General features: G+C 38.3%; 2 protein-coding genes and 1 long non-coding RNA gene across 9 annotated transcripts; 1 reads left to right on the top strand and 2 right to left on the bottom strand.

Annotated features, from left to right (window-relative positions):
* Positions 1 to 2410: 2410 nt before the first annotated feature.
* On the bottom strand, positions 2411 to 6872 carry LOC118469090 (alpha-(1,3)-fucosyltransferase 7-like). The gene is made up of 2 exons (XM_023274041.3): positions 6731 to 6872; positions 2411 to 3829 (listed from the first exon to the last, which is right to left on the bottom strand). Exons 1-2 carry the CDS (start codon positions 6731 to 6733, stop codon positions 2672 to 2674), a joined length of 1161 nt encoding a protein of 386 aa, XP_023129809.2. The 5' UTR covers positions 6734 to 6872; the 3' UTR covers positions 2411 to 2671.
* Positions 6873 to 6993: 121 nt separating this feature from the next.
* Positions 6994 to 11677, top strand: LOC118470542 (uncharacterized). The gene is made up of 3 exons (XR_004847648.2): positions 6994 to 7249; positions 10683 to 10781; positions 11370 to 11677. It is a non-coding gene; the product is annotated as an uncharacterized LOC118470542 (long non-coding RNA).
* Positions 11678 to 14448: 2771 nt separating this feature from the next.
* On the bottom strand, positions 14449 to 20622 carry LOC111571003 (fucosyltransferase 7 (alpha (1,3) fucosyltransferase)). 7 transcript variants are annotated; one of them, XM_023274068.3, is made up of 3 exons: positions 20373 to 20622; positions 16187 to 16314; positions 14449 to 15699 (listed from the first exon to the last, which is right to left on the bottom strand). In XM_023274068.3, exons 2-3 carry the CDS (start codon positions 16187 to 16189, stop codon positions 14632 to 14634), a joined length of 1071 nt encoding a protein of 356 aa, XP_023129836.2. In that variant the 5' UTR covers positions 16190 to 16314; positions 20373 to 20622; the 3' UTR covers positions 14449 to 14631. The 7 variants fall into 7 exon arrangements, with proteins under 7 accessions (XP_023129836.2, XP_035805736.2, XP_035805738.2 ...); XM_035949843.2 differs by having other exon boundaries at positions 16187 to 16238; XM_035949845.2 differs by having other exon boundaries at positions 14449 to 15517; positions 20373 to 20621.
* Between the last annotated feature and the right edge of the window lie 3128 nt (positions 20623 to 23750).

The raw sequence follows: 23750 nt of genomic DNA, 5'->3' as shown, positions 1-23750 counted from the left end.
TTTGTCTTAAACTTCCGCCTTGACCCGGGCAGCAATGTTCTCCCACGCCGTCTCTCTGTCTTTTGCAGCTGCAGGTGCTGCACTTCTTTCTAAAAACGTGCTCAAACTCGCTATATAAGCGCATTAAGATTTCCAATTCAAGCGGTGCAGCCCTCCGCTTCCCCGTTGCCATGGTGACTCGTCGAATCGGCGCTCCATTGATACTGGCTTTTCAGAGTTGTGGTGCACGCGCTTAACTCCGGGTGAAGCTTACGTTTCCTTTGTTGTTGAACAAATCAGACTCTCCTTTCCATTGTTCTCTTTGTATGTGCACAAAATTACTTTTTTAATGTTGGGTACAATCTTTTTAATTTTTCCCCTTATGGTTATTGTCGTTGACTTCTTTGAATATTTGGAACATTAATGGGGTTTGGTTTGATTCAATGCAATTTTTCTGCCGTCAGTATTTGTATATCTTTACCTCATTTCGTTGTAATTGTAGGGTTTTGTGTTAATGTTGAATAACACTGAAAGTCACGTCTGAGTGCTAGTTGGATTTTATGAAGTTATTTTTTACTTGGATGATCATTTTTAGAACTGATAAATGTCAGGAATTCATCCTCAGAGTTCTCACTCATGCTTTCATAATATTTTTCAATTTTACGACTCAGTTTGTTTTCAGTATTAACTGTTGGCTCATCTTGCCTTTTGAGTTGATGCTCCTGACTTAAATATTTACCATAAGAGTGCAATCAGAATGGTTAGACTCCAGCTATTAGTTTTTAGTGACATTAGTGAGAATGTAAATGGATTAATATATTAATATCAGCAACAACGACATGTTTTCACTTAAAACACCCGAAACCTTAATGTTCATCTGCATCAAGTAAATTTGGCTTTTTTTTCTCCTTTACAATTTTTTATTTTTTTTGTAAATGCAATCTACTGAATTCTTGAGCGTTTTTTTAGTACTTCCCATCAATAGTGAATTGTGCCATTGTGCATTAGTAGTTTAATGTGTGCATATTCTATGGTTGGCAACTGTAACTGCAGAAGTGAAGACAGGAGAAGTAAAAGTGATATTTGCAGATTACATGCATGCTGGCATGTTAGCTATCGTTCATGGAAATGTCTGTTTTACATATGATTGGAGAAGTTGAGCTATGTTTATGTCTCGAGTACTTCATAGTAATCCACACAGACTCTGATGGTAAACCATGTTTTTTTTATTAGTAATTAAAGAAAGGCATGAAATGAAGACGGTTAACAGACCAAATGAAACCAAAGCCATCAAAATCAAATAAAGTCCAGGAGATAATGGAATCAAACATTGTTTTTTAAAAACGAATCAACATTTCACTATTTGAATGCTATAGAGCATTATGAGAAGATGATTGGTTAGATTCAAAGGATATGCAGATTTTTCTGTTAAACACGGACACTACAGCTGTATTAGTGCAGAGCTGGAGACTCCCGTTAGCAAAAGATAAGCCATGTAAAAGGATTTTCTTTATCATTGTTATTATTTTCAGATGATCCAATAAAGATCCTTCTAATTGCAAGGAAGATGAACATGAACCAAATGCAACCTTGTCTTTTTTCTTCAAGTATGAAGGTCCAGTGAGTTGCATTAAGTTGCATTTAGTGGTATCTGGTAGTGCGAGTCATTTAAACCTCCTTTTCTAGAAATATGAAGGGCCTTCTCTAGAGTCAGAGCTCGGTTCTTCTTTTCTGGGTCAGCAGAAACATGGTAGTGACACATGGTGGCATCTAAAGGTTGTGCTCCTTCTGTAGATATAAAGTCTTATAGGTAGCAAGTAGAAAGCAATTCTTTATGTGACTATACATGAAAGAAAACACAACTATGAGTGTTAAGTTCTGTTTCTGCCAATTGATCCCCCCTAAATCTTACATACTGGACCTCTAATGGTTGTATTTTAATTGAATACAAGATAAACCTGGTTCTGTCAAAAAGAAATTTGCCTGCCAGCGATCTTAAAGCTGCTCTAGTTTATTAAACTCATGCATTTCATAGTTTCTTACAGAATCGGTCTATAGAATCTTTTCCAATCTGTGCTAAGGGAAGTTAAACAGCTGTGGGTTTACCATGCAGGCCTGAGAGTGATATAATTATTACATATAACTCCCAGCAAGAAAGTCACTGAATGTTTCTATTATTGCTACAGAGGTCAGGTATAAAGTGCTAGAGATTCGAATGCCAGTGCATCACTTGGTCATTGTTGTTAATATGAAGTAGTTACAGTATGCTAGTTGTTGTGTGCATCTACAGGGTGGGCTGTAAGTTTCTATACATAGGAAAATGTATAATGATAATGTATATTTTTTATGTGTATATATATATATATATATATATATATATATATATATATATATATATATATATATATATATATATATATATATATATATATATATATATATATATATATATATATATGGACAAGCGACATGAGAATATTTACTTTTTTCACCCTTTAAAACCATTCTCCTTCCTGTTTCTACTGACTTCAATATAACTATCAGTATATTTTATCAGCACATTACCAAAATGCTTTATAAGGCAACAGAACTAATTAGAAGTAATGCAGAGGATGTGGTGGTGATTCCTGTTAATGTGTCAAAAATACTGTAAAAGCAGCAGTTTGTCTTTGTCACCATCAATGGCAACCATTCAAGCTGAAGTGGTTTTGTCCCAGGCCTCCAGGTCTGAGTAAACCTTGTACTGAGGTAAACTGTCGAACTCTGCGCAGATCTTACACAGTCTCTCCGTCCAGTCTCTGTTCTGTTTCACTTTCCAATGTTGTTTCCACGTCAGATATTCAGCGTAGCGTTTCTTGTCCTTTGCCAGCTCTTGTAGATAATTTGCCAATTCTCTCACTGATGCAAACTCGTCGACATGGATGAACGAATGAGGTGGAGCCACAGCTTTGTAATCACTTAACGGCGCTCCCAGGACGACGGGCACAGCTCCGCTTTCATAAGCATTATACCACAGCTTCTCTGTGATATAATCTTTGGAGACTGAGTTCTCAAAAGCCAGATAAAAGTAGCAGTGAGAGATTGTAGGTAGGAGGGCTGAGGAGTCGAGGGGTGTCTGTATCCATCGCCCGTAGACCTTCACAGGAACTATGGCGTTGAGCTGACTGTACACTTGGCTTCTTTTGTGGTGGCTTTTGTAGTTGCTGACCACCCAGCAGATCAGAGTGGTCTTTTCCTGAAGGTTGTCTTCCACCAGACGTCCTTCATCCTCTTTAGGTAGCAGCTCTCCATAGGGAACAGTGATATCAGCATCCCTCCTGTAGGAGATGGTTATGTTGAAGATGTTTGCAAACGGATCCAAGTTTCCATTGTGAGGCGGGGCCTCCAGGGACAACCAGGCCCACCTCTGGCCCCGTGGACGAGGCTGGTCGGTGGGCAGCTTCTGTGTGCCTTCTATCAGCTCCCTGTTGTGGAAGACAACCACATCGGCTGAGGAGAACATGGAGTGCTGGTCCACCAGGCGACAGTGAGGGATGTGGTACATATCCCAGCACGCATCACCATTCATGCTCACTGACTCTCCGAAGGGATAGTGCCACAGCAGGATGGTCATGTTTCTGCTGCTGCTGAAGGGATGGTCCTGCAGCAGGACAGTCACATTTGTTCTGCTGCTGAAGGGATGGTCCTGCAGCATTACAGTCACATTTGTGCTGCTGGTGAAGGCTAAAGGATTCAGTCTTAAGTTTCTTGACCATCCAATGAAAATGCACAGTGATAAAATGCAGAGGAAGGAGAGGAGGAGGCACCTCTTCATCAAAGTGCGTGCAGTCTTTTTAGTGTTATCCGACTCCTGTAATAAAATAGAACAAGAATGATATGAGGTTTTTGTGACTTTGGCTTTTGAAGAAATAGCGTCAATTCAGTCAACTCAGCAACATGATGTATTAAAATTAAGATTTATTTTCCCAAACTTCAGTCCTGTGAGTCATTAGTACTTGTGTCACTTGTTGGTCTACATAATGAAAGTTAATACATGACAGAGGAAATCTGTTGTACAAACTGTATCAGACTTAAGGCTTCTGGTTGTTTAAATTATAGCATTGTATAGTTAATATTATTTGCTATTTTTCTTTCTTTGGGATGAAAACGATGCAAAATTAGCTACAATTTCTGTCACCCCAGACAAACAAATGCATTTTCTACAAACACAAAAAAAGTAGATGAATACATTCAAGCACAACTTTCCATTATTTTTTGGGCTGCTGTCTTTAAAAATCTACTTCAGGTTGCTATTGGAGCCTGACAAACAGAAACAACACAGCTGCTGAGTGTGACTTTTTTCCGTAAGGGGAAATAATAAGATGCATATCTCAAACTGAGACTCCCAAGGTGTGACAGTTAGGACTCTTCCCCTTACGGAAAATAGTCACAGAAGTTATAAGGTGTGAAGTAAAGACATTTATACGGTGGCCGAGGGGTGCAAACGCAGCACAAAAACGTAACGCCCTGCAAGAGACAAAAACACCCACAAAAAATAAATGCTGCAAGATAGAAAACACCTACAAAAGAGAAATGCTGCAGGAGACATAACACCTACCAAAATGAAAACCACTTCACAACAGAAACGCACTGCAAACAGGAACGCGCTTCACAAGAGAAACGCACGGCAAACAGAAACGTACTACGAAACAGAAACACACAAAAGATAAATGCTTCAAGAGACAAAACACCTGCAAAAAAATAAAAAATAGAAATATTTATTCGTTGTTTTTTGGGTTGTGAATTAAAAAAAACATGGGGGGTCTCTCCATTTCTCTTGACATTTTTTGCTAACACCTAAAAACAAAAGTAGTAGAACAACAAAGAAATGTTCCTATACTTAAGCACATTTAGCAAGTTTAGAAAAATCATTCAATATTTGTTTTAATGTTTTCAGTTTTCTGGGACCATGGTATAGGTGGATTAAACAAGTTGGAGCCACTAGGGAGCTGTAGGGCCCTCCACGGAGTAACACCACTCCGTGGAGTGACACCTCTGTGCTGCACCTTGTAGTGTTCCCAGTCCGCAGCTTGCCCTGGTGTTCCTGATCCGCAGCTTGCCGTGGTTTTCCCACTCTAACTTGTGGCTTAGAGTGGTCTAATACGCGGCTCGAAGTTGTTTAAATCTTACTGAAATTGGAGAGACAACTTGAAAACGTATACTTTTGTCTTTCCTAAGTTTTTACATGTGGCCCTCAGATGCTACTGTGAAAATACTTGTGTAGGTTTTGCTGATTTACACAGCTGATTTTAGTGGGCTTGGGGTTGTGAGAAGTGAATTTGTAGTGTTAACGTTACTGTAACAAACATTAATTTCTGGGACACACCAGGTATTTAACAAGGTACCTGGACGACTCGCACATGGGACATGGCAGCCTAGAAGAGAAGCACTGATAATTGTGGACTGCTTCAAATACACATAAAGTGATTAAATTAAATGAATGTAAACTAAAATGAATGCAACACACACACCTGGTGTGTCCCATAGTGTTAGTTACAGTACTCACAATCTCAACCCCACTAAAATCAGCTATGTAAATCAACTATACCTACACAAGTATTTTCACAGCAACATCTGAGAGACACGTAAAAACGTAGGAAAGAGAAAGGTACACCTTTTAGAGTCGTCTCTCCCTCCAACTTCAACTTTCTTATTCACTCGTTGTCTGTTTCTGGTGTTGAAACTCAGCTCTGCCATCTAGTGACCTGGAGCACTTCCGTTGTGGAATCCCCTCCATTGTGTTATCCTATTTGTGGCGCGTTTCTGATTTGCAGTGCGTTTCTGTTTTGCAGTGGGTTTCATTTTGGTAGGTGTTATGTCTCCTGCAGCATTTCTCTTTTGTAGGTGTTTTCTATCTTGCAGCATTTATTTTTTTGTGGGTGTTTTTGTCTCTTGCAGGGCGTTCCGTTTTTGTGCTGCGTTTGCACCCCTCGGCCACCGTACATTTAACCCTCCTGTTGTCCTCATTTATGGGCACCAAAAAATATTGTTTCCTTGTCTGAAAAAAATTCAAAAATTAAGAAAAAAAATTCCCCAAATTTTTGAAAATTTGAAACACCTTCAGGAAGAAAATTCCAATAATTCCTTAAAAGTTTCCCTTAAAAAATTTATTTTTTAAAAATCCCCCAAATTTGGCAAGAAAATTCTTGTAAATATTTTCAACAAATTAGTAAAAATCTTCCCAAAAAATCCTAAAAATATCTAAAGTGATTACATATATATCAGTAAAACGTCTAATATTTTCTTTGGGAACATTCACATAAAAATCAACCAAAATCCAGCAAATTTCGCTGGATTTTGGTTGATTTTTATGTGAATGTTCTTCAGAAACATTTTTAACATTTCTTTTTTTCCGCCAAAAAATGTTCAACAATTTCCCACAAATGTTGAAAATGTGGACATCAGAAGTTTCACTGTGAAAATATTCTTTTTTCCCACAGTTTCAAACTTTAAAATGGGTCAATTTTGACCCTCAGGACGACACAAGAGTTAAACTAAACTAACTTCCTCAGAGGTCTGTATTAGGTCTGTTCATCAGTGACCAATAGTTCAACTCAACTCGGAAAGAAGCTTTAGAAACAAGAGCAGAAAATGATACTAGATTTTTAGATATAATTCACAGATAGTGAGCAATCAACACTTAAATATGAGAGCAAGTTGGCATCATCCTTTGTGTCTGGGACAATAATGACTCATTGTATTCAAGCCTTACCATCAGGTCAGATCCAGTTGAGCTTGAGACTCTCAGCTTTCATGGAGTTCACCAGGGGTCCGTTTCACGAAGCAGGTTTAGTGAAAACTCTGAGTTTGTTAACCCTGAAATGAGGGAGACTCAGTGTTTTCCGTTTCACAAAGGGAGGTAACACAAACCAGAGAAAGAGGGGTAACTCCAGCCTGTTTCACGAAGAGAGGTAACTGAAGCTCTCAGTCACTTCCCGTAGTATCAGACTCTATGACTCTAACCTGGTCGGGACCAGGTTTTTCCTCAGGAGCTTCTCTCTGTCTCCACCCTCTTTCAGTTACACGCTATTTGATTTCCTCATTCATTCAGTCGTCAGACAAGTTTAGGCGAAGTCTAGTTCTGCCGTCTGTAAATGTCATGTCCTTTTATGAGCGATGCAGTGGATGAAGGAGCAGCATTACTGCGCAGAGAATTAAATATTCGTCGGGAGATTGTTATCAGACCGCGCATGGATGTTCTCGCATTTCCGGACAATTATCTTTTTGAGCGGTACCGTTTCACCTCACAGTCCATAATCTACATACAACCTAATCCGTCCTTACATTTACAACATCACCAACCGCAGTCGCGCTCTAACATCCCAGCAGATATTGTGTGTTGCGCTGCGGTTCTTTGCAAATGGAAGTTTTTTTATATCATGTCATAATGTATTTGTGTGATTTGTGTCTTCCCAAACACCCTGGCTGGTTTAGAAATGGCAGAAGATAGTTTTAAAGATGTCGCAGAGGAAGACTAGAGTGAATTGTGGTGTTTGACAGTATCTGACTTAATGACATGTTCCTAATCCACCTTAGAGTACATGTAGGCTAAATACACAAATATGGCAGCACAATATCTTCAGTGTCCAGCAGGAATATCTATAGGTGTAACGTTCAAATGTGACTGTAGTCTACTTCAATACCTCCAATAGGTGCTTATGGCTCACTGTGTAGAACGAATAAACCGTTGTTTGTTTTGACCAGATCGAATCCCTTTACTTCCTTTTAAAAAAATATTATCAGTGGTTAAAGTGCTCTGAATGACGTTTAGGACGTGGATGACTGAACGAGTTTTTATTGTTTTCTGAGTGACTAGTTTAAACAACGTGGTCTCAGTTTGTTCCGATGTATTTTAGCAAATCAAGCTAATGCTGTGCTGCATGTTGTTCTGATGGGAGGCTGCTGAGGGTCTGAGTGTTTCTGAGAACAAACCCGAGTTAAGCTCGAAGTTCTGCTCCACAATTATGGTGCTCAGTACTGCTTGTTTATTTATTTATTGAATCTCTTTTTCTTTTGTGTTGGTTTTCTTTTTTTAATTAATTTTTTCTTTCTTTGTGTTTTATTGATGGACAGTTAGTAGTTGGGAATAACACACCACCTTACAATCTTTAATTACAATAGCACCGCCTGTTAGTTTCTATCCCTGTTCGTCCTGTTCGTCCTGTTCGTCCTGTCCAGTCTTTGTTTCCCCCACACATCACTGAGGTGTCGCACTGCCCTCCCTGGCTCATAATAGGGAATTCTAATAAAGAATATCTGCTTAGCTTTCAGGGAGGGCTGGTGATGGTCACACACATGCACTAAATATTAAAATATTTGGCTGCAAGACTAAAATATGCATCAATCTCATACATTGTTGACACCTCTTTTGTGGAGTTAAACAATGAGAACAAATGCAGACAAAAAAAAAAAAAGAAGTTCTGCTCTGGATCTGTTCCACTGAACACACAAACTAACACCACAACACAGCAGTGGACGTGCTTCTATGTTGTGGGTTTTCTTGATGAGACAATAAATAGTTGTCTGACTCGTTCTTAACCAGGAAGCCTGTGTTCACTTGTGACTATTCCCAGTTGACATGGGCGTGTTTCCTGAACAATCACCAGGTGTTAAACACCTGACAGGATCAAAGTGCTCTATGTAGATGAAGCGGAATGTTTGTCCGGCTAACTGGTAGCACAATGAGTAAAACGTTGGTCTTGTAATTTTACCGCTGGATTACGTGGTTTCGAATCCTCTCACCGTACTTGAAAAATACGTGTTTTTTTTATTTCGGCCCGCACGTTTCTTTTTACTGTCTGTAGATAATATTAACATGGATATAGACTTTATTAAGTAATGATGCCGGCGTTTTTCGGCGAGGTCTTCTTTATCTGGTATCTTTATCTGACATAAATCCAGGTCTGATCGTGACGAATCTGCGTGTCGGGCGTGTTCGTTAATTGCTATTGAAGAACTACTCAGGATCAATGAAGACTCAGAAACAGATATTCAATTAAGAATATTTAGTAGCATTGGATAATCAGAATGTATGCATACAGATTCCCACTTGGTCTAGCTAACAGTAGTTGTCTAGTCTACCAGTGCCGTTACAAGAGGGAATGGAAACGTGACATCATACAGAGTTTTATATGAGGAAATGTGCTTCTATCTGATTGGTCTAGGCCAGTGGTTCTCAAATTTTTTCTGTCGGGCCCCCTTTGGAGGACAAAAAACTTTCGTGCCCCCTCAATAACTTTGTGTGTGTGTGTGTGTGTGTGTGTGTGTGTGTGTGTGTATATATATATATACATACATATATACATATATATACATACATATATACATATATATATATATATATATATATATATATATATATATATATATATATATATATATATATATATATATATATATATATATATAAAAACTGTGAAAACATGAATATGCAGGGCTGTGTTATTTTATCTGATTCCATTTTGTTGTTTTTCACAGTAAACATCAGGGGTGTCAAACTCATTTTAGTCCAGGGACCACATAAATCCAATCTGATCTCCAGTGGGCCCCGAGAGTAAAATCACAGCATAATAACCTATAAATAACCACAGCTCCAACTTTTCCCCTTTGTTTTAGTTCAAAAAAGTACATTCTGAAAATATTCACATTTAATGAACTATCTTTTTACAAAATATTATGAACCTGAAATTTCTTAAGGAAAACAAGTTCAGTTTCAACAGTAGCCTATTATGCCTCAGTTCATCATTTACACATGCATTGTAGCTGCCAGATAACAGTTTATCTACAAAAACACAAAACATTCAGTCACAGGTATCTGGAACTGAACATTTACTTCATGATCAGAACAACTTGTCAAGTTCTAGAAATTATTTTAAATTTACAGCTTTACAAATTTACAGTTAATGTTGTTGTAATTTTTATCATTTGTAAAGTCGTCCCGCGGGCCGAAATGGACCGTCTGGTGGGCCGGTTTTGGCCCACAGGCCGTATGTTTGACATTGCTGGTAAAAATAATCGGAGGAGATGAGCTGAGTACGTGACGTGATCAAGTACGCTGGTGTTCTGACTGCACATTAACGATGCGTTCTCCCGTTCTCAGGAGTCTGTACTTCGGAGTCTGAACGGCCAGTGCATGTACCATAGGTATATACAGAAGATCATTATTATTATTAAGATATATATATATTTTTATATCTATGGCATATACAGTCTATGGGGCCAGCACAATTTCAGTATTGTTGTACGCCGCGAAAAACAGGCCGACGTTAAAACAATAGTTCAGCTAACTAGTTCCGTGGTGAAGGACCTTTTCCTCCCAGTCGCCCGCGCCCCCCTTGATATGCCTCTGCGCCCCCCTAGGGGGGCGCGCCCCACTATTTGAGAAACACTGGTCTAGGCTAACGTTGCTCCCGCTCGTGTCTTCAGTCTTCGTCCAATCCGATGCGTCTTCACCCTGTAATTACAACACTTGTGCACGCGTGGGCATGTTGGTTGCGAAACAACTTTTAACCTAGTTGCTCTTATGCGTACCTGACCTGCTTCATATGGATCTGACATTTCTGTGAACTGTCATGCCGATGCTATTTTCACGAACTGGCCGGCTGTCACTCTTTCTCAATCTATTTTGAGTTGATATGTCACTATAATGTTGTTGTTTATTCCAGACATCAACAGTAAGTTACTGCAGTCAGAGTCTAAGAAGCAGTGTCCTGTCAGTGTGTAATAGCAGCAGCTTGCACCAACAAAGACGCCAGACTGTGAAGGTAACATTTCAGTAATACTGATAATGTCATTTGCAATATGTGATTTGAATCTGTAAATGGCAGTTCTGCCTTTTGTTGAGTTTTGTTAATTATTGATGATTTAAAATAGTTGGATAATGGATTTCCTAAACAATGTCCAGCGAGTCGGAAAACAGTGAAGAAAGAAAACATTAAAAAAAAAATTTACCCTCAAGTTTTTATTTTGAAAGTTGTAGTTTTGTTTAGGTTAGTTTAAAGTAAAGACACAGATGAATAATTGTTAGTAGTAAAAAAAAAATTAGTTGATTTTGAGTGTTTTGTTTTTTAAAAAAACATTATCAACAAATATTATCAAACAGTTTTGTGGTTTAGACTAATGACTAACAGCTTACACAAGGTAAGATCAAAGTAGTGCTGCTCAAGGTTTAAATTGAAATTTTTAATGACACCAATATGGTTTAGTTACGACATCTTTAATTTATTTCACAGGTACCTCAACATGAGATGGAAGTGTAAGATGTGTAGTTTTGAATCAGAAAAGCGGATAGGATTGTTAAAACACTGTATATAATATTGACTCCTGAGCACTAAAACGCATGTTTTTCACAGGATGTAGGTGAAGAAGACTCTGCTCATCATGTCCTCAAGATCCTTGTCATCAGTGGAAATGCACCACAGGAAGGCCACAATACTGCCCATGTGTCAGTCATCGTCGAGGGAAAACAGGTTCTGGATAACTGCAAAACTGTGGCAAAGGCTTGCCCTCTGCTCATGGGCTTAATCTACGCCATGAACTTGAGTTACCCACCGAAACTGAAATACACATTTGAAGTGTTTCAGAAGCTGTTTCTTGAGCTGGATGTTCTGAAAATGTTGCCCAAGGTTCGGTCTTTGCAAAAAAAAAACTTCTACTGTGAGTGTTTCCACAGTGTGCATATGTTGTTCAAGCATATAGCTGTTTGTCTGATGTGTGGAAGCAGTACATGACACTTGTGGTTGAAAGATTTCGCTGTTATGCTTAACACTTACACTTCAGAACATTTTATTGGGTCTTTAACCTGTAATTGTTTGCATTATTGTGAATGTTCAAAAAAAATCTACACTGATTTATAGTATTTTGTCTTAAACTTCCGCCTTGACCCGGGCAGCAATGTTCTCCCACGCCGTCTCTCTCTCTTTTGCAGCTGCAGGTGCTGCACTTCTTTCTAAAAACGTGCTCAAACTCGCTATATAAGCGCATTAAGATTTCCAATTCAAGCGGTGCAGCCCTCCGCTTCCCCGTTGCCATGGTGACTCGTCGAATCGGCGCTCCATTGATACTGGCTTTTCAGAGTTGTGGTGCATGCGCTTAACTCCGGGTGAAGCTTACGTTTCCTTTGTTATTGAACAAATCAGACTCTCCTTTCCATTGTTCTCTTTGTATGTGCACAAAATTACTTTTTTAATGTTGGGTACAATCTTTTTAATTTTTCCCCTTATGGTTATTGTTGTTGACTTCTTTGAATACTTGGAACATTAATGGGGTTTGGTTTGATTCAATGCAATTTTTTTGCCGTCAGTATTTGTATATCTTTACTTCATTTCGTTGTAATTGTAGGGTTTTGTGTTAATGTTGAATAACACTGAAAGTCACGTCTGTGTGCTAGTTGGATTTTATGAAGTTATTTTTTACTTGGATGATCATTTTTAGAACTGATAAATGTCAGGAATTCATCCTCAGAGTTCTCACTCATACTTTCATAATATTTTTCAATTTTACGACTCAGTTTGTTTTCAGTATTAACTGTTGGCTCATCTTGCCTTTTGAGTTGATGCTCCTGACTTAAATATTTACCATAAGAGTGCAATCAGAATGGTTAGACTCCAGCTATTAGTTTTTAGTGACATTAGTGAGAATGTAAATGGATTAATATATTAATATCAGCAACAACGACATGTTTTCACTTAAAACACCCGAAACCTTAATGTTCATCTGCATCAAGTAAATTTGACTTTTTTTTCTCCTTTACAATTTTTTTTTGTGTAAATGCAATCTACTGAATTCTTGAGCGTTTTTTTAGTACTTCCCATCAAAAGTGAATTGTGCCATTGTGCATTAGTAGTTTAATGTGTGCATATTCTATGGTTGGCAACTGTAACTGCAGAAGTGAAGACAGGAGAAGTAAAAGTGATATTTGCAGATTACATGCATGCTGGCATGTTAGCTACCGTACATGGAAATGTCTGTTTTACATATGATTGGAGAAGTTGAGCTATGTTTATGTCTCGAGTACTTCATAGTAATCCACACAGACTCTGATGGTAAACCATGTTTTTTTTTATTAGTAATTAAAGAAAGGCATGAAATGAAGACGGTTAACAGACCAAATGAAACCAAAGCCATCAAAATCAAATAAAGTCCAGGAGATAATGGAATCAAACATTGTTTTTTAAAAACGAATCAACATTTCACTATTTGAATGCTATAGAGCATTATGAGAAGATGATTGGTTAGATTCAAAGGATATGCAGATTTTTCTGTTAAACACGGACACTACAGCTGTATTAGTGCAGAGCTGGAGACTCCTGTTAGCAAAAGATAAGCCATGTAAAAGGATTTTACTTTATCATTGTTATTATTTTCAGATGATCCAATAAAGATCCTTCTAATTGCAAGGAAGATGAACATGAACCAAATGCAACCTTGTCTTTTTTCTTCAAGTATGAAGGTCCAGTGAGTTGCATTAAGTTGCATTTAGTGGTATCTGGTAGTGCGAGTCATTTAAACCTCCTTTTCTAGAAATATGAAGGGCCTTCTCTAGAGTCAGAACTCGGTTCTTCTTTTCTGGGTCAGCAGAAACATGGTAGTGCAACATGGTGGCATCTAAAGGTTGTGCTCCTTCTGTAGATATAAAGTCTTATAGGTAGCAAGTAGAAAGCAATTCTTTATGTGACTATACATGAAAGAAAACACAACTATGAGTGTTAAGTTCTGTTTCTGCCAATTGATCCCCCCTAAATCTTACATACTGGACCTCTAATGGTTGTATTTTAATTGAATACAAGATAAACCTGGTTCTGTCAAAAAGAAATTTGCCTGCCAGCGATCTTAAAGCTGCTCTAGTTTATTAAACTCATGCATTTCATAGTTTCTTACAGAATCGGTCTATAGAATCGTTTCCAATCTGTGCTAAGGGAAGTTAAACAGCTGTGGGTTTACCATGCAGGCCTGAGAGTGATATTATTATTACATATAACTCCCAGCAAGAAAGTCACTGAATGTTTCTATCATTGCTACAGAGGTCAGGTATAAAGTGCTAGAGATTCGAATGCCAGTGCATCACTTGGTCATTGTTGTTAATATGAAGTAGTTACAGTATGCTAGTTGTTGTGTGCATCTACAGGGTGGGCTGTAAGTTTCTATACATAGGAAAATGTATAATGATAATGTATATTTTTTTATGTTTCAGATACCCTAGAAGACGTGTTTGACGTTATCTTTGGGGACACTTGAAGGCCATGGTGTATCAGGTGAAGATAAGAGACATAAATACATAAATCATCTCAAGGAATGTATCACCAACGCCATTAAAAGCAGAACTTCAACATATATATATATATATATATATATATATATATATATATATATATATATATATATATATATATATATATATATATATATATATATATATATATATATATGGACAAGCGACTTGAGAATATTTACTTTTTTCACCCTTTAAAACCATTCTCCTTCCTGTTTCTACTGACTTCAATATAGCTATCAGTACTTAGAAGTAATGCAGAGGATGTGGTGGTGATTCCTGTTAATGTGTCAAAAACACAGTAAAAGCAGCAGTTTGTCTTTGTCACCATCAATGGCAACCATTCAAGCTGAAGTGGTTTTGTCCCAGGCCTCCAGGTCTGAGTAAACCTTGTACTGAGGTAAACTGTCGAACTGTGCGCAGATCTTACACAGTCTCTCTGTCCAATCTCTGTTCTGTTTCACTTTCCAATGTTGTTTCCACGTCAGATATTCAGCGTAGCGTTTCTTGTCCTTTGCCAGCTCTTGTAGATAATTTGCCAATTCTCTCACTGATGCAAACTCGTCGACATGGATGAACGAATGAGGTGGAGCCACAGCTTTGTAATCACTTAACGACGCTCCCAGGACGACGGGCACAGCTCCGCTTTCATAAGCATTATACCACAGCTTCTCTGTGATATAATCTTTGGAGACTGAGTTCTCAAAAGCCAGATAAAAGTAGCAGTGAGAGATTGTAGGTAGGAGGCCTGAGGAGTCGAGGGGTATCTGTGTCCATCGCCCGTAGACCTTCACAGGAACTATGGCGTTGAGCTCACTGTACACTTGGCTTCTTTTGTGGTGGCTTTTGTAGTTGCTGACCACCCAGCAGATCAGAGTGGTCTTTTCCTGAAGGTTGTCTTCCACCAGACGTCCTTCATCCTCTTTAGGTAGCAGCTCTCCATAGGGAACAGTGATATCAGCATCCCTCCTGTAGGTGATGGTCATGTTGAAGATGTTTGCAAACGGATACAAGTTTCCATTGTGAGGCGGGGCCTCCAGGGTCATCCAGGCCCACCTCTGGCCCCGTGGACGAGGCTGGTCGGTGGGCAGCTTCTGGGAGCCCTGTATCAGCTCCCTGTTGTGGAAGACAACCACGTCGGCCGAGGAGAACATGGAGTGCTGGTCCACCAGGCGACAGTGAGGGATGTGGTACATATCCCAGCACGCATCACCCTTCAGGCTTGCTGACCTGTTGAAGGGATAGTGCCACAGCAGGATGGTCACGTTTCTGCTGCTGCTGAAGGCTGAAGGATTCACTCTTAAGGTTCTCGACCATCCATTGAAAATGCACAGCAACAAAATGCAGAGGATTGAGAGGAGGAGGCACCTCTTCATCGAAGTGTGTACAGTTTTTTTAGTGTTAAAAGACCCCTGTCATAAGATAGAACAAGAATGATATGAGGTTTTTGTGACTTTCTCTTTTGAAGAAATAGTGTCAATTCAGCACAACTTTCCATTATTTTTTGGGCTGCTATCTTTAAAAATCTACTTCAGGTTGCTATTGGAGCCTGACAAACAGAAACAACACAGCTGCTGAGTGTGACTTTTTTCTGTCAGGGGAAAAAATATGATGCATATCTCAAACTGAGACTCTTGAGGTGTGACAGTTAGGATGTTTCCCTTGCAGAAAAAGTCACAGAAGTTTTGAGGTGTGAAGTAAAGACATTTAAATTAAACTAACTTCCTCAGAGGTCTGTATTAGGTCTGTTCATAAGTGACCAATAGTTCAACTCAACTCAGAAAGAAGCTTTAGAAACAAGAGCAGAAAATGATACTAGATTTTTAGATATAATTCACAGATAGTTGGCATCATCCTTTGTGTCTGGGACAATAATGACTCATTGTATTGAAGCCTCACCATCAGGTCAGATCCAGTTCCGCTTGAGACTCTCAGCTTTCATGGAGTTCACCTGTTCAGATCAGAGACCATGTTATTCCTCTGCTCAGCATGTCTCTAGTGAAACTTGTGTAAAAGCTTCCTTTTCCCTGTATGGACCAAACAAAGAGAGCATAAAGAGAGAGACACAACTGCAGACAACAATAAACTTCACTATCAGTGCAAAGGTGTCTTTCAGTCACTAGTTATACACAAAATATTTATGATATTTGATATAGATGGGCGGATGACAAAAAAATGAGTTAAAGACCAGCTGGTGAGAGATCAAATAATTGCAGTAGAGAAAATCTTTCAAGTAATAAATAGACTAAAGTCTAAAATTGAAATTGAATATTATGCCACTGGATATCATTTTTTTTTAAATCCCTTTTTTTGTCTAAAAAATGCATTTTTTGTGTTAACTTCTGTACATGTGTGTGAGTGTGTTTTCTCTTCAGAACATATATTGTGAAATGGGAAATTCTAAAGATGAACAGAAAGCATGACAGTGCAACAAGACTAGAAACTATAGTTTCACAGAATATATGAGGAACTGAGAGAGAAGTACTCAGACTCACAAAGAACATATATGAAACTATAGAATAAAAGACATGTTTTAGTAAGTTTACTGAAAGGAAAAAAGTAAGCAAAGAGTGCACCAAGAAATGAATAAAGTAGCTGGTTTACATGATCACTAATTTTTAGGGTAATCTGCGGAATACAGCAGAAAAGGTGCAGTAAGTAATAATAGAGGTGTAATGAGAAAATAAACACTCGATCTGTGGGCCTGTTAGCAACTTTAGGGACTTTTATTCTCATACTAGTTATCAACGTTACTACATTTCTATTGTCTAGTGTCAGTCCTGCCCATGCAGGCTCCAGATAGGGCTCTCCCTTTTCCCCACCCTTTCTGTCTTTTAGGTGTGCTCATCTCTGAGGCTGTGGTGGCAGGTGATTCCTATCCATAATCAGCATCAGCAGAAGCGGGAGCAGGTGGAGCCGAGCCAATCAGAACTCACCTCTTCTACAATAAAACCTGACTCAGCTCGTCATTCTGTGCCGGACCGTGAAGAATTCGTAATCAGTCTCTGCACTGTTCACGCCGGCCTCTGAATCCTGAAACTCCTGGTAACTTGTCTTTGTGTTTCCTCCTAGTCTGGATTCTGTCTGTGGCCACCTGCTCCCGTTTCACCTGGATCACCAAAACCCTGGCAGCTCTGTTTCCTTCCAGTGTCAACTCCTGGAACTCACTAGGTCTGTCCCCTCCAGCTTCTGGATTCCTTCACCCCAAACCTGCCGCAGCCTCTGGAACAAACAGCCACCTACGCTGAGCTTCACCTGCTTCCTTTCCCCCCACATCTTGACAATTGCCTGGTTTCCTATTCCCTTGCTACCACTGTCAGTCAAGCTAAGTCATGGCACGAGCTTTCCAGACTAGCACTAGTTTTTCTAGTTTTGGTATTAGCATATTTGAGTCCGTTTTGAGTATAGTCACTTTTGTAGTTTACTGGTTCGCCAGTTTCGAGTTAGATTCTTCATGCTCTAGTATTTCTTGTAATATCGTGCTGAGTGTAATCATTCGGTGTGTTCTCTGTTCTCCAGTATAATCTGGTATTTCGATTCGTTAACCTCGTCTTGTATTACTGATTACCTGTTCTGGACTCGATTATTTGTATTCTCGTTATTCTAGAATTACACTCTCCTACCTAGGTGTTACCTAAAGTGGGTTAGTTATGATGTTGTGTTTCCATGTACTCTGCCAGACCTCTAGAGGGCCTCGAGTTGGGTTTATTTCTGCGTCACCATTATTTAGCGTCATTAACTGAACAAGTCTTCCGGCCCTGTTTGTAGTTATCTGTGAATTCTGTAAATTGTCTTTTGAGCTCATTCATTCTCCTCCTCATTCCTGAGCCTCACTGAAACCATAACATCTAGAGAGTTTTCTATTTGCAGATCAAAACTTAACATCATATAAAGCATGACAGGATGCTATAATATATACTTGGGATCTAAATTCTGCGTCCGTTCATGTTTACCTTTCAAATACAATCTTCAAAATGATGTACTCCACTTTTCTACAGCAGAATTCTTTGCTAAAATTGCTTTAGCCCACTCGTAGGTTTGCTCCACACTGTTCATTTTAATACTGCAGCAAGTGACAAAGCAAAACTGAACTTCCATCAAACTGTAAGCTGCTACGGTCTGTCTCAACATCCTTTGTAAGTATTTTTCATGGCTCCAGCAGGTAAAGCAAATGGCTGCTATGCGATGTTTCACACTGTCTGATTACAAGTTAAGCATAACTGGAACCAAACATCACTAACTGCACGTACAAAAGTGTAAAAATAGATTTTACAAGTTGCGCCATTCATCTTTATAATATGTAAATCTGCAACACAAAGGCATCCAGATTTGAATGAAAATTCTTTATACTGTACCAAGCAGTAAACTCCAGGACCCAGCTTTAAATTTGTTAGAAGACCATTGGAGAATGACGCCAACACAGACTTTGATCCATTTGAAACATCCCTTCTCTGCATCAGGCAATAATCATGTTGATGTTTACACCCACAAGAGAATTTAATGCTCTCTTGGAGACACCGCCCTAAAGAAGATTGCTATCCTTGTTTGACCTCCTGATCCTCTCCTCCAAATACACAGAACTTTATACATAGGTGAGAACTAAACCACTTAGAAACTTAAAATTAAGGAACTGTAGCATCATCAAAACTCCCAGTAGTTCAAGACTCTGTCCTCCTGCAGCTTCAGTTTTGTAGAAAACATTTTGGAATCAGAGTGTAGATGGAGGATAAATGCACAACATCTTTCTGTCACATTCACAAAACAACACACAGAGAGGTTTTCTCCTAAACATGTTTCAGATTCCTTCTATTGTTTGAATGTGTATGTTTATATGTAGGTTCCTGCTATTTCTAACTGAAATACACAATCTCTATGCTTGTTAAAATCATTCATTATCATTCAATATGGGATCGACACGCCATGTTTGATCTCCTGGGCATCAGGATTTATGATCTGTAATCATTAATGTGATTTAACCACCAGACCTGCATGTTCTAAAGTCCCTTCTAAAGGTTTTTGCGCTGTGAGCTCTCTGTAGGCGGAACTGAAGCTGCCGTCCCTGTGGACTGAGAACATCTGTGATTGGTTAAATTCTGATCTTAATTTTGCTCCAAAAGTTTCTTGATAAAATATTGGGAATGCAACATGGCTTTTTATTTAATCGTAGTGCCTTTTCTTAGCTACTACAGGTTGTTTTTTAATGTAACTGGGCTTTTTCTTTGCTTACGTTTCCTTTGTTATCGAACAAATTAGACTCTGCTTTGACAACGGCTTAATTTTGGAGGAGTTTCACCTTTTTTCTGGCAAAAAGCTGTGAATTGTGAACCAGCTCTTCCAGCAGATCTCCACTGCAACATCTCCTGCAATCTTGTAAGTTCTAATCCACAATGACCAACCAGAACCATTTTCTTTCTGCGAAAATGATGGAATTTAGGATTTATAATCCTCAGTTCTAAAGTTTATCAAAAATATATCTCTTCCTGACAGTTTTCATTTAGTGCTTATCTGTAGCATACTTTCATTGCCAGACTCTTATTTCCATTGGTCTCTTTGTTGTTTTTTATTTGTCAGTAGCACTAGTTCGTAAAGGTTTGTGTATAAATATCACTGGTGCTACCATCTATTTTCCATTTTTTGATCAACAACATCAGAATTCGTGACTTCTGGAATCTGATAAATCTCTTTAATAATTCAATGTGATCATTCAATTTCTCCTCCAGATTAAAGATCTGGTGGTGGAGAGCATTTTTCAGCCTGAAAGTATGGTAACAGCTACATCCTATGACCATTTTTTTTGTTGCTGTTTTTCCTCAACTGAGCCTCTAAAGTGAGACACGAACATGAGCTGCACAGGATGTGGTGAAAGATTAATGTTGGCAGTGGTGCTGTTCTGCCTACTGACTGGTGCAAAGACGATACTAATATACTATAAATGATCAAATTTATAAAACTGACAGCCTGACACACGGATTCTGTGCAATTTATCATATAGACAGAGATTTAAAAAGAACTAGTGAAAACAAAGCATCTCAAAAGTCAGACCACTTTGACCGTAAAGACAAAACCCCAAACTTCCTCCACTAACCTGATCTGGAGATGATCTGTCCTCGGTCACCACTAGCACCATGTGAGGCCTCTGACAGGAGGAACATGATGGTGAACTTGAAGCGTTTAAACATTTATGCAAAACCCTTTTCAGGAAACTGAGGTGTGGCTCTCTGAAAGATAGTTGACATCGTCGTGTTGCATGCTCCCACCCTGTCTACCTCCTCTTCTACTACTCTGTCCCTTCATGTCTTTGGCAATCGAGAATAACCAGCCTATTCAGAATGTGTTTGCTGCATGTGTGCACTGATGGGGAAAGAGGAAATGCTTAACACGACCTAAAATGAAGATGGGGAGGAGGGTTACAAAAGGGAGAGCACACAAATATGAGTCATGATGGAGGAAGCTGCAGAAGATAGAAACAGATGTTGTAATACCAAAATGTAGTAATGTGGTATGCAATCGCCACAGAAATCTTGTCAAAGTTACTGCAAATGCATAATTATAAGAAAAGGTTCGAGAGGAGGAAATGGGAGGAGAATTTATTCTTCACCACATGAAGCAGGCTGCTCTGTTGATAGTACAATAAATAGCACAATGAATGCATTGAGGCAAAGTTAATGACTGAATGGCACTTTTTTTTCCCCTTGCGCTATGATCCAGACAAGGTTGAGCAGCACAAAGCTCTTTTTGTGATGCCAGTAGATGAAAAAAAAAGCTGAAAACACTGCAAAAGTTGGATTTTATTTAGAATATTATTCATTTATGTGTGAGTGGATGTTAGATCTGGTGCTCCAGAAATTAAAAAGTTGGTGATATTATGAAACAAAAAGATAAAGCTGGGTTCCTCCTTGCTCAGAATGGACTTTTAGTGGGTGAAAACATACAACAGTAAGACTTGTCTACATGTAGTAAACACAATTAGTCTGTTACCTTATCTGACAGAAATGTAAGTCTTTTCCTCTTATTTGTTGACCATTTGGTTTAAAAAGAAAGTATGATGCTGAGGAAATGTAACCATAATTAACAGCTGTTTGACAGAAACATATTTCTTTTCTAATCTCAATTTTTATCATTTCGATGCCAACTAAAACCTCTTTGGAAGTCACCAAAAAATCCTTTTTGCAGGACAAAATGAGATGAAGGTTTATGTTCCAGGCCATGTTTATGTTCTCTTTTTATTTTCTCATTTATGCTGGCTGTGGTTTAATTGGTAGATCAGGTTCATCCTCTCCAATCGCACATTCACTTTTATCTGGCACAAATTTAATAATGCGTTTTGCACACTGCATTATTTGTCCTCAGTGCCACTCTTCCCAAATTGTAATATGTAATATATATTGTCCATGTGAGGATGGTTTGGATAAACCATGCAGCCATGTTTGTAGTTTACTGAAAGTTGGTGAGCGAAAAACAGGACTTGATTGTCTGTTTGAAGGTTTTCACGATCATTTGCTCTGAAAATCACGTCTCATCCACATCCTAATTTGCATTGTCTAAAGTGATGCTGATGCAACAGGAAGACACAAGGACACAGGCACAGTTTTGATCAATCAAGACGCCTGTTAGAATCCTCTGGTCAGCCAAACAGACTCCATGTTGTAACTAGTACTGTTCTAATTGTGAGCTTATAGGGCTGAAACTCGTGGATTTTAATATGGAATCTGTCTGGACTGTTTATAACTTCTAATAATCAGTTGTTTTTCTATAAAGGTTTAGAAGTCCAGATCACATTATCTTCATGACATTAAGCTTTTCGCCTGTGAATCAGGTTGCATTTACTGGTTTACTCTGATCACTTCCTTTACCCTGTTTTGTTTGAAGCTCTTGTCAAGTGATTTTAGTGCTGCAGGTGTTAACCTCAGGCTGCAGGAGAGGCTGATGTGGGAGTTCACTCGCTCAACTTTTCACCTTTGCTTAGATACGATTTCAGTGTTTTTGTTGTGGCACTGGTGGTAGTTTGGGTGTTATGTCTGTTGGAGCAACAATAAGTTCATTTTGTAATTTTGATGGAATTCTGATTTTTGCTGTTGGCACACTCCCATTGGCAGCCTGTTGATTGTTGTCTCACCTCCTTGCAGCAAAACTCTTGGACTTTTAATGTTAGTAATAAATTAGCCTGTAAAGACATGTTGACCCACACTGCCTGTTGGCTTCTTTATTGAAGTGAACCTGTTTTTGTGTTGGTCTTACTCTGACAGCGTACTAAGTATACAGGTATATGCAGTATAGTAAATAGCTACAAGAGGGGGCCTGTCCTGACAATACATCCACACTGCACTTGTGTTGATAGTTTGCTGTTGGCAAAGATGGATTATCTACTTATAAAAATGCAGAACTGCTTTGAGCCACCAGAAACACCACTAATGCCGTCTTTTTGCTTGCATATCATCCATGTTAATTCCCGCTTTCATAATTGTACTTTATAAATATTGTACTACATTATATTGAGCACCTTGGACAGAAATATCATTTGGGATAAATGGAGTTATTGTCTGTCTAAATCTATAAAAAACAATAAAGAGGGCCTCCCTTCATGTTGCATGTTTCCTTTTGATGGTTGATTTTAGGTTCTTTGTTTAAATGTTGTTAAACTTTGCTTGACATCACAGTAATTATGTTAGTTAATGAGTTCAAGTTAACACTGTCATACAGCATGAATCATTTTAAGTTTGGCAAAATGTGGTCCAAAATGTTGAAAAAATGTCATAGTTTAGTATGTCATCCAAAATGTTGAAAAAACGTCATAGTTCAGTATGTCGTCCAAAATGTGAAAAAAATGTCATAGTTTAGTATGTCGTCAAAATAGGAAAAAAGTCATAGTTTAGTATGTCCTCCAAAATATGACAAAAATGTCATAGTTTAGTATGTCGTCCAAAATGTGACCAAAATGTCATAGTTTAGTATGTCGTCCAAACTATGACAAAAATGTCATAGTTTAGTATGTTGTCCAAAATATGAAAAAAATGCCATAAAGTATGTCGTCCAAAATATGAAAAAAATGTCATAGTTTAGTATGTCGTCCAAATTATGAAAAAAATGTCATAGTTTAGTATGTCGTCCAAAATATGACAAAAAATGTCATAGTTTAGTATGTCGTCCAAATTATGAAAAAAATGCCATAGTTTAGTATGTCGTCCAAAATATGAAAAAAATGCCATAGTTTACTATGTCGTCCAAATTATGAAAAAAATGTCATAGTTTAGTATGTCCAAAATATGAAAAAAATGCCATAGTTTAGTATGTCGTCCAAAATATGACAAAAAATGTCATAGTTTAGTATGTCGTCCAAATTATGAAAAAATGCCATAGTTTAGTATGTCGTCCAAAATATGACAAAAAATGTCATAGTTTAGTATGTCGTCCAAATTATGAAAAAAATGTCATAGTTTAGTATGTCGTCCAAAATATGAAAAAA

Source organism: Amphiprion ocellaris, chromosome 17, assembly GCF_022539595.1.
Source record: "Amphiprion ocellaris isolate individual 3 ecotype Okinawa chromosome 17, ASM2253959v1, whole genome shotgun sequence".
NCBI lineage: Eukaryota > Metazoa > Chordata > Actinopteri > Pomacentridae > Amphiprion > Amphiprion ocellaris.
Note: the sequence above shows the minus strand (reverse complement) of the source record. Positions and strands in the feature narration are given on the sequence as shown.